Source organism: Echinops telfairi, unplaced genomic scaffold (assembly GCF_000313985.2).
Source record: "Echinops telfairi isolate 266 unplaced genomic scaffold, ASM31398v2 ScPeMD7_7424;HRSCAF=8462, whole genome shotgun sequence".
Lineage (NCBI taxonomy): Eukaryota > Metazoa > Chordata > Mammalia > Afrosoricida > Tenrecidae > Echinops > Echinops telfairi.
In genome coordinates this window covers 63590981-63600685 of record NW_022111324.1, presented here as the reverse complement: position 1 = coordinate 63600685, position 9705 = coordinate 63590981, and the positions used below count along the sequence as shown (strand labels likewise).

The 9705-nt window shown below is 39.8% G+C and overlaps 1 protein-coding gene across 1 annotated transcript in view; it reads left to right on the top strand.

Annotated features, from left to right (window-relative positions):
- The window catches only part of USH2A (usherin), a 949135-nt gene that overhangs the window by 266472 nt on the left and 672958 nt on the right, over positions 1-9705 (top strand). Inside the window, exon 20 of the mRNA XM_004700145.2 lies at positions 1168-1398. Within this exon, the coding sequence (XP_004700202.1) occupies positions 1168-1398 (231 nt within the window). The remainder of the gene's footprint in view (positions 1-1167; positions 1399-9705) is intronic.

Here is a 9705-nt window from a genome sequence, read left to right as displayed (position 1 = left end):
GCTGAAGGGTTTTCCACATGAGATCTAGCCTGGTATCTGTACCAGTGTACATCCTCTGGTCTAGCCAGACTTGCAAGGTAGAATTGGGGTCATGATAGTGGCGGGGAGGAGGCATTTAGGAACTAGAGGGAAGGAATCCATTCCCTGTTTAGCCTCTGTGACTTGCATCCCAGAGGTGAAGCTGTGTTAAGAACCCCGTGTCTTGTGACTAGGGTTAATCTTCGACTGCAGGCGTCTCCTGGGGAACCTGAAACTCCTGGCTGGGGCAGCTCCAGCTCAGCCAAGGAGCTCTCTCCTGAGAAGGGAGCAGCCTGAGCTGCTCTAGACGAAAGGCTGGGGAGTGGTGGCAATTGCGTGGTACAGTGGATCTGGGTTGAGCACCAAGAGCAGCTTCTATATGTTTATGAAATGTGTTATTGTGCAAGAAAGAAGAGAAAAATTACTTGAGATTAAAAAATAGTTGATTTGTGTAAGTTTTGTGCTAAGTGTTGGTTGTTATTGTGCTACGGAGTCCATTCTCACTCTTAGCAACCCCGTCGAACAGAGAAGAACTAGCCATTTGCACACCTTTGGGGGCCATTCAACTAAACTCTGCACTAGGATTTCACTTCCTGGAACAATATTAATCCATGAGATCATACAGCTTTGATTGTGAGTGTGATGTGTGCAGTGGAGTCCCTGAGCAATACAAATCCCTAACAGGGCTAGTTGCTAACAGAACGGTTGGAGGTTTGGGTCCACACAAGAGATGCCGTCGTAGGCACATCTAGATCTTCTGAAAAATCAACTGCTGAAACCCCTATGGTGCCCCCAAAGAATTATGACTCAAAATTACCATCCCTCATTTCTACTCTAAGGAACCTGGGTGGCATAGTGGGTTATTAGTGAGTTGCTAACCATAAAGTCAGTGGTTTGAACCCACTCATGGGACAGAAAAATGAGGCTGTTTATTCTGTAAAGAATTAAAGTCTCAGAAACCCAAAGGGGAAGTTCTACTCTGCCCGATAGGGTCGGTAAGAGTGGGAATCCACTTGATGGCAGTGAGCGAGTTTTATTTTCATTCTAACATGAATGAGATCACTATGAGTTATTGTTGCTGCTGTGACTACCTGCTTCTCAGGATAGAAACCACATCCTTGGTGGTAACAAGCGTTTTCTGATATTTAGCCCCAGCCCGTCTGAAGTCTCCTTTCGTCAAAGGGATCAACAGCACGACCATCTATCTTCGGTGGCTCCCACCTGAAGAACTGAATGGGCCTTCTCCTATATATCATGTGGAAAGGAGAGAGTCATCTTTAGCAGCTCCAACAACCACAATGATGAAAGGAATTCGTTTTATGGGCAACGGGTATTGTAAATTTCCCAGCTCGGTTCTGCCAGTCAACACAGACTTTACAGGTAAGTGTGTTTGACATTGCTTCATTTAAGAGGCACTGAGCCCCAGGGGGTTTTCTATCATTTTGATACAACGTTACAATGAAAATCTTTATTATGCCTAGTTCTAGAAATATTCATTGTTTTTATGCACTTAACCCCAGTATATCCATATGGACACTTTTTCAGTATTCTGAGGAAAACAGAGGTAAATGGAGAAAAGGAATAATAATGAGGAAAGATTAAAATCTGCTGTATTGGATCAAAATATGTATTCAAGATAATTCTCATGTCATTCACTAAAAAGTCCTCAGATCATTAACGACTGAATAGTATTGGAGATTCTCAGTGCACATCAGGTTATAAAAGCCTCTTAGTAGAATTGTGACCAAAAACCTAGAACTTTTTAGTCCATTATTTCTAACATTTCATGTAGCTTTTTCCCCCCTTTCATGTGATATCATACTATTCCATGTTTGATTGAGAGCATATAAGAAGAACTAATCTCATGCAAAACACATGGACCAGGACTAGGGTAGGGTGAGGGAGGCGATTGACTCACATGCAGAATTTAGAGGCACCCAAAAGCGCAGTAATCAGGATAAGTAATATTTTAACTCATTAAAAAAATTAAACCAATGTGAAAAACCATGATGAAGGAAATATAAGAAATTTAAACTAAGAAAGATCTAACCTTGCACTTGGAAGCCCTGCCCCATCAGCCTCATCCTCCCCTCGCCCTGTCCGGTACTGGCAATACACTATTCTGGAATGCATTTGTCTCTACAAATTACAGTCTTTTAAAACACTCTTTCAGTATAAATACACAAAACTGGAACTATATACATACATACATACATAAATGCTTTATATATATATATAAATACATTGTAGCATATTGTTATTCTTTAACACATTGACTGTGTTAGGGGCAGAAAGATAGAAGGCGGGCTTTAAATGTAGCTCAGATATCATTGCTTGATTTTAACCTCAAATTGTAAATAGTTTGCTTTGGGGTGAGCCTGGCTGCTGATGTATATTTGCAATGAATCATGATTATGTTCTAGGTCAGCGATATTGAGATTAATGCATGCCTAACTTCTTGCCCAGTACATCAAAATCATCGCTGAATATTGCCTAATTCAACCATTGAACTCCCCTAAACAGTTCCACATCTATTTAATATTCTTCGATGATAAAAAAAGAAGAGATTTAAAAAGCACATATTGATGAACATTTTGTTTTGCCTTAAATGGAAATAGCACCGAGTACCTTCGGCATACGTTTGGCTTGTGCTGTGTGGCTCTGAGCACCCTGCATTCCTTTCCATTCAGCTGGGGGTGGCTGCTGTCAGGATGTCGGCTTGGATTTGCTGGCTAGCCAGCAGACAGGTTTGATGGTATCCCCTACTGTTGTTGCGGTGAAAGATAGAGTGGCCCATCCACCGTTAATAAATTTAGTTGTCCTCGCTGTCTCCCTTGCTGGCGTTTTACTGGGAGGTGCAAGGGCTAGGGGCAGATGTAGCATCTGGGAAGTTTTCCAAATTCCTCTTTTAAAAAGTTAGCTGTAAACAGCGGTCTTATGCAGCAGGATCCTTCTGTCTGTGACAAAGCCTCCAGATGCAGAGGAAATGTGCTGAGCGCACACAACCTGTGAAGGACAAGGCAGGGGGATCACGATTTTGCCTTTAACTGCTCCCGAGAGCTTTGGTGATTCCTAGAGAATAAGAGTTCGTCCTGAGTTGACACACTCCTGGGCATTGTTGGTGCCTTTTTATTAGTAGCTTTGCCTTCTGTTTAAGGCTCCCTCTCGGTGGTAAAGTAGCCAGGTCTATATCATGTTATTGGTTGGATTTTTATTGGCTCAATTGCCAAGTTTGGTTGAGCACATGCTTTTATTGAATTGAATCATAGTTTAACTAAATTTAATTGCTCAGCCAATTAAAGAGTGCTCCTTAAAAGTGATTTTTTTCTACATAGTGAAGTCAAGTTTATAATGGACAACCATTGGTTTACTAATGAATTATCTCATTCAATCCTTCTACAACTCTGTGTGACAGGTATATTCATGGGTGGTAAGGAGTCCAATAAGTGACTTGCCTGATATGATAGCAACTGGGTTCCAGGATTGGAGCAGGTATTCGAGAAGTCTGATTCAAAGACTTGCCCTCTCTCATGGAGCAGAAAGGAGCAGGCATTGAGGGTGTTTTATATGTGATGGAATAAAAAGCATATGTAAAAGTTAGAAATAACAAAACGCAGCTCAACATTGCTAGAGTGGCTATGAGTTGGCATAGACTCCACGGCAGTGAGTTTGATTTGGGTTAAACTTTCCTGATCTAAATACTACTCACCTTTGTGGGTTTGTCTCAGTTGTTAGTTTTCAGGTCGCAAAGAGTAAACCGAGCTGGCATTGTTTATTTATTTATTTATTTGCATGCTATAAGACATCTGAGAGTTGTATAGAATGTCAAAGAGAATCCATTTTATTCCCTAGCAATTAATCCAAAGTGTTATTGTAAGATAGATGTAGGATATATAAATGAAATTATGTTAAGTAGATTGAAGTGATATGTGCCAAACAGTGTTCCCGATTCACCTTTTTTATGCTTTAAACAATTTATATATTCTTGGGCAAGGATAATGACCAGGGAGTATGTCATTCATTAATTTCCGAATTCTATCCTTGGTGCAAGCAATCTGACTTATTTTTCATGAATGAAGCATGCATACTATATTTTTTAGGGTTGATTTTACTCCCCTTGCCTGTATGCTAACAGTGTTCTTTCAAAATAAATCTTTGGAGGCCTGGATTATCAATCATTAACATCAAGTATAAATTTGACACCATTTATTAGCTCCCAAACTCCTATTTGACTATGAATGGGAGAGTTGAGAGCAGACTAGTATGTGTCAATTTTAAGTCGCCATATGTCTTAAAAAAAAAACAACCCCAAAATGATCGCTGTTCATGCATTATGGTGAACCAGTGTATGTAAGAGTATACCTGTGCACCTAGGGTTTTTAATGGCTGTTTTGTAAAAAAAAAAAAAAAAGTAAATTTTAGAGTCTTTTCAGAGGTATCTCTGGGAATGCTCAAACCTCAAACCATTCACTTAGCAGTCAAACATGTTAATTGTGCTGCATCAGGGGCTCTCAATGTGCATTAGTGCACAGCTATCAGAAAAACAAAACAAAAGGGAAAAAAAGTCATCTTTCAATGTTTTTGTTTCCTTTTATTAAAATTTGGTGTAAAATCAATATCCAGGAGATAAACCAAAACACCTCACTGCCACCAAGTCAATGAAGATTCATAGCAATGGGAAGAACTGCCGCTGTGAGGTCCCAGGACTGGTTCCCTTTGGAGGAGTGGAAAGCCCATCTTTCTCTGTCAGCAGAAGAAGTAGTTTCGAACTACCAGCCCTCGCAGATTGCAGCGCACTGTGTAACCACTATGCCAACACGGCTCCTCTCTACAAGAAAGGGGAGAATTGAAGGCGAGAGCTCACTTAATGATCTTTGTACAATGCCTACCAAACATCGTGCCCACCACTCATTAAATGTTACTAGGTGCCGTGGGATCAATTCCAACTCAGAGCTATCCAATGTGACAGAATAGAACAGCCTCAAGGATTCCAAAGGTTCGTCCTTTACAAACGCGGATTTCCACCCTTTGCCCTGTGGAGCTGCTGGGTAGCTTTGAATTGCATGCGTTCAGTTAGTAGCTGAGTACTTAATCATTATACCACAAAAGATGCTTCACTAAACATGACCCTTTAGCTTGTAGATATTGAGCAAATAACTATGGAGTGTCAGAGTTTTCTAAGTAAGAGTCTTCTATAATTTGTAAAATCAATATTTTATTAATTCATTACCAATTACACATACTATGTTGTATAAATGTATACACACACCCCAGAGTGTGCATAACATGCAAGACTATATATCAAATACTTCATTTTTGTTATGGAAAATAGAGAACTCAATTTAACTGGGATTGAGATATTGGGTAAACTAATTTTGATTGATCTAATCTTGCTTACCTGTTAAATTGAGGGTGTATTAAATTAATAGTATCTCTGTTCTGCCATCTACAATTCTGAATTTCTAAATACAGAATGAGGTAGCTTCAAAAGGTTCTTTGGAAAAATGGAATTAAAAGAAAACAATTTTTGTTCAAACTGTTTGAACCCACTTCATATTTAAGTGGTTCCCCAAATCCAAAAGTGAAAGTGTTACCATAGCATCTGTAAGTTTAAAACACCAACTTAAAAAATAGATTTATTGGTGTATTATTTACATATGTACAATTTAATTATTTAATCATTTAGAATAGTGTGCAATGATCACCACAATCAATTTCAAAACATTTTCTTCTCATACTCATTGCTGTTAGCTCCCCATTCCCCCCACTACCACCTGCCATACCCCTAGGAAATTATTAATCCAGTTACAGTCTTTATAGATTTGTCTGTCCTGGATTTCCCATACAGAAAAATCATACAAAAGATGAACTGGAAGCCAACAAAAACAAACAAACAAAAATATCAAAACAGAACATAGAGAAACCGCAATAAAAAAGAAAGCATAAAGTATTAAAAACTGAAAAAAAGGTTAAAAATTGGGTCAAAAGAACATCAAATAAAAAGGTGTTAGATTTTAATCTAACTACATCTGCCACCTTTTTTCACTTCATGTAAAGAGGAGTTGAAAGCTTTAATGGTAAAGATCAAAGACTACAGCCTTCAATAAGGATATTTGTAAAGAAAACAAAAATCCCCATAACAGGAACATAAGCAGCAGCATAATAAGTAGAGAAAATATTGAAGTTGTCAAAAGTTTCATTTACTGAGATCTGCAATCAATGTCTATGGAAGTAGCAATCAAGAAATCAAACAACATATTGGATTGGGGCACATCTGGTTCACAAGATTGATTGAAAATGTTACAGAGTCCTGTGAGCACTCAGGTGAGCCTGGCCCAAACCATGGCCTGTTCAATATCCTTATATACAGGTGAAAGTTGTGCAACGTATAAGAAAGCCTGGAGAAGAACCGATGCATTTGAATTATGCATTTGGTGAAGAATATTATATGCACCCTGGGCTGCCAGAACTAATAAATCTCTCTTGGAAGAGTATTAGAAAAATTAGAATTTTTCTGAGAAAAAGGGTAGCTAGACTTTGTTTTATGTACTTTGGACATGCTCTGTTGAGGTCAGTCAATGGAGAAGAACATCAGGCTGGTTAAAGTTGAGCATCACTAAAAGAAAGAAGAGGTCCGGCAGTAAAATAGCTAGATAGTGGCTGAAAGCATGTCATCAAATATAACACAGTTGAGGGGATAATGTAGGACCAGTCAGTGCTTTTACATAGGGCAATTATGAATTGGACCAACTCGAAGGTGCATCAAAACAACCACAACATTGGCACAATATTGAATTTTGCGGGAAGCAGCAAAAGAAGCTGGAAGGAGTATACCACATCACCATATTGAAAAAAGAGTTAGTCAACGTTCATCCATTTAAGCTGTTCCTATGACCAAGAACGGATCATATTGCAGCAAGAAGTTCACTTTGTACTGAAGGCATTGAGGCAGAATATGATCTAGGAATTGACAGCGTACAGATGGTATGTTTCAACAAGAGGAGGCAATGCTGGAGGTGCTGATTCGTCCATAGCAAGGAAGGTGAAAGAGCTACCTGCCTAGCTGACTGGAAGAGACCCCTATTGGTACCATTGTAAAGAAGAGTGATCCCGAAGAATATGTAAATTGAGAAATATTAGTAGTATTGGGTTGATGCGGTGGCTGCAGCAATGTGCTCAAACTTAACAATGATTGTGAACAAGGTGTAGGATTCAGCAGTTTGGGTTCTGTTTTACAGAAGGTCCCAACATGACAGCACCTGCCACTGCCAGGCAGGATTCACAGTGCTTGACTCCTTCCAAAGGAGGACTGGCAAATGGACGATTCTTTTGCTTATGCAACTATAGGATATAATTGTGTCATAAGAGACAAAAATAATACTCATTTATTTTCAGAAATGCCCAATGAATCTACGTGATTTTTAGAATAAATTGTTATTTTCTTTTAATGCTGCAAATCCAAATGGAACCTGGCAAAAACAGCAACTATGAGACTGCTCAGATTGGCATTCCAAAGGTGACCCTCCCTCTCCTTGTCACTTTCTTTTCCTATTAGTGAGAATAGGTCCATGATCATTTGGGGGAAAGTCTGAGTATTGTTGTATCCAGATGCCAATCACACTAGCCTTTTAAAGTGCCTTCTCTGGCGACCCTTCCCAGAAATCAGGAACTGCCTTTGGGGAGATCTTTGTAGCAAACCACTAGGGAAAAGAGAATGCGCGTGTACCTGGATGCGATTCCTTTTGTCTGTCTTCATGAGAAATGCGATGACTGATGCTGAATATCTTGCAGATGAAAATCCTGTACAGTTTCTTCATAACAACGCTGTTCAAGGACACGAAATGATTGTCATGCTTTTTGTTTCATCTTCTTCACCTTCCCCCACATGGCTGAACTAAAAAGTACAATTCACGACTAACATATGGAAACACGAAGGCAACTTCCTAAAATCAGTATTACTTAAAAATATATATATTCTTGATCTATGATCTTTAAGCTTGATGATTATTGTTTTCTACTGTTTTTTGTGAATTAGGATCTTTCAACAGTTCATTAAAATAAGGCTGAGAACTTCTAGTAAAGTTGTAAGTAGGGCAAGCTTCCTCAGATCAACTAATTAGTAAACGCATATTAATTATGACCTTCAACACCCTTGGTGTAAGAGTATTTGTTTTCCTCTGAGTGGGAGCAAGCAATTTTGCTAGAAATAGCTTTTTCTTTGTATAATAAGAAAACCCAAATCCTCTCAAGGCAGATTAAAAAAAAAAACAACAAACAAATACGTTAGATTTTTACTGTAGTTGTTGATAAACAAATACCATATCTGAATCTGTTGTGTGGCCTAGAAGTTTAATGAACAGGCTGTCCTGATAAAAATAGGTAAATAAAAGGAAACAAGCATAAGCACATGGAACATTGGAAGACAAGGAGGAGCAGCAGCTCTCAGAGTGAGGCGGCACACGCGTCAGAGAGATGAGACTGTCATTGAACTCCCTCCCCTGCAGGAACCCTGGGGGGAAAGTACACACGAGTAGCTTACTCAAAGACATGATGGCACATTCAACAATGGTAAGTGAGGGTTGTCGTCACACTCAGTGTAGTTGTTCAGTGCCAATTCATTAATTCCAACTCACACCAACCCAAGGAACAACCGAAAGAGGTACTGCCGGATCCGGCTCCGGCACCACAATTGTTGCTGTGTTTGAACCTTGCTGTAGTAGCCACTGTGTAAACCCATCTCACGGGGATCTTCCACTTATGCTGAGTCGCTGTTGGATCGAGCACGATGTCCTTCTCAGGTTCTGGTTCATGCAAATGGCAGGTCTAAAATTTGTGAATTGAAGTCTCGCCATCCTCCCTTTCAAAGAGTATTCTGGCTGTAATTCTTTCAAGACAGATTGAGCCACACTTCTGGCAGGCCGTAGGATATCAATGTTCTTTGGCAACACAATCATTTACCTGTATTAATTCTTCTTCAGTCTTCTGTATTGCCCAGCTTCAGCGCGCAGGTGAAAGACTGAAAACACATGCCGTGGATCAAGTGCACCCTCGTTCTTCAGGTGCAACCTTGTGTTTTCGACACTTTAAAGGTGTCTTTTGCAGAAAATTTGCCTCTGTACTATATTGTCTGATTTCTTAACTGCTCATTCTATAGACATTTATTGAGGATTTGAGTAAAAGGAAATCCTTGGTAACTTCAATATGCCCCCTATTTATCCTTAGTTTACTACTGGTCCAGGAGGAGGATTTTTTTGTCCACTGAAGTGTAATTCTGTTTGTTTTTTTAATCATTTTATTAGGGGCCCATACAACTCTCATCACAATCCACACATACATCACTTGTGTAAAGCGCGTTTGTACATTCATTGCCCTCATCATTCTCAAAACATTTCCTCTCCACTCAAGCCCCCAGCACCAGGTCCTCATTTTCCCCCTCCCTCGCTGCTCCCCCCTCCCCCATGTGCCCTTGATAATTTATAAATTGTTATTTTGTCATATCTTGCCCTGTCCAATGTCTCCCTCCACCCACTCCTCGGTTGTCCATCCCCGAGGGAGGAGGTCACATATAGTTCCCTGTAACCGGTTCCCTTTTTCCTACCCACTCTCCCTCTACCCTCCCAGTATCGCCACTCACACCACTGGTCCTGAAGGGATCATCTGCCCTGGATTCCCTGTATTTCCAGTTCC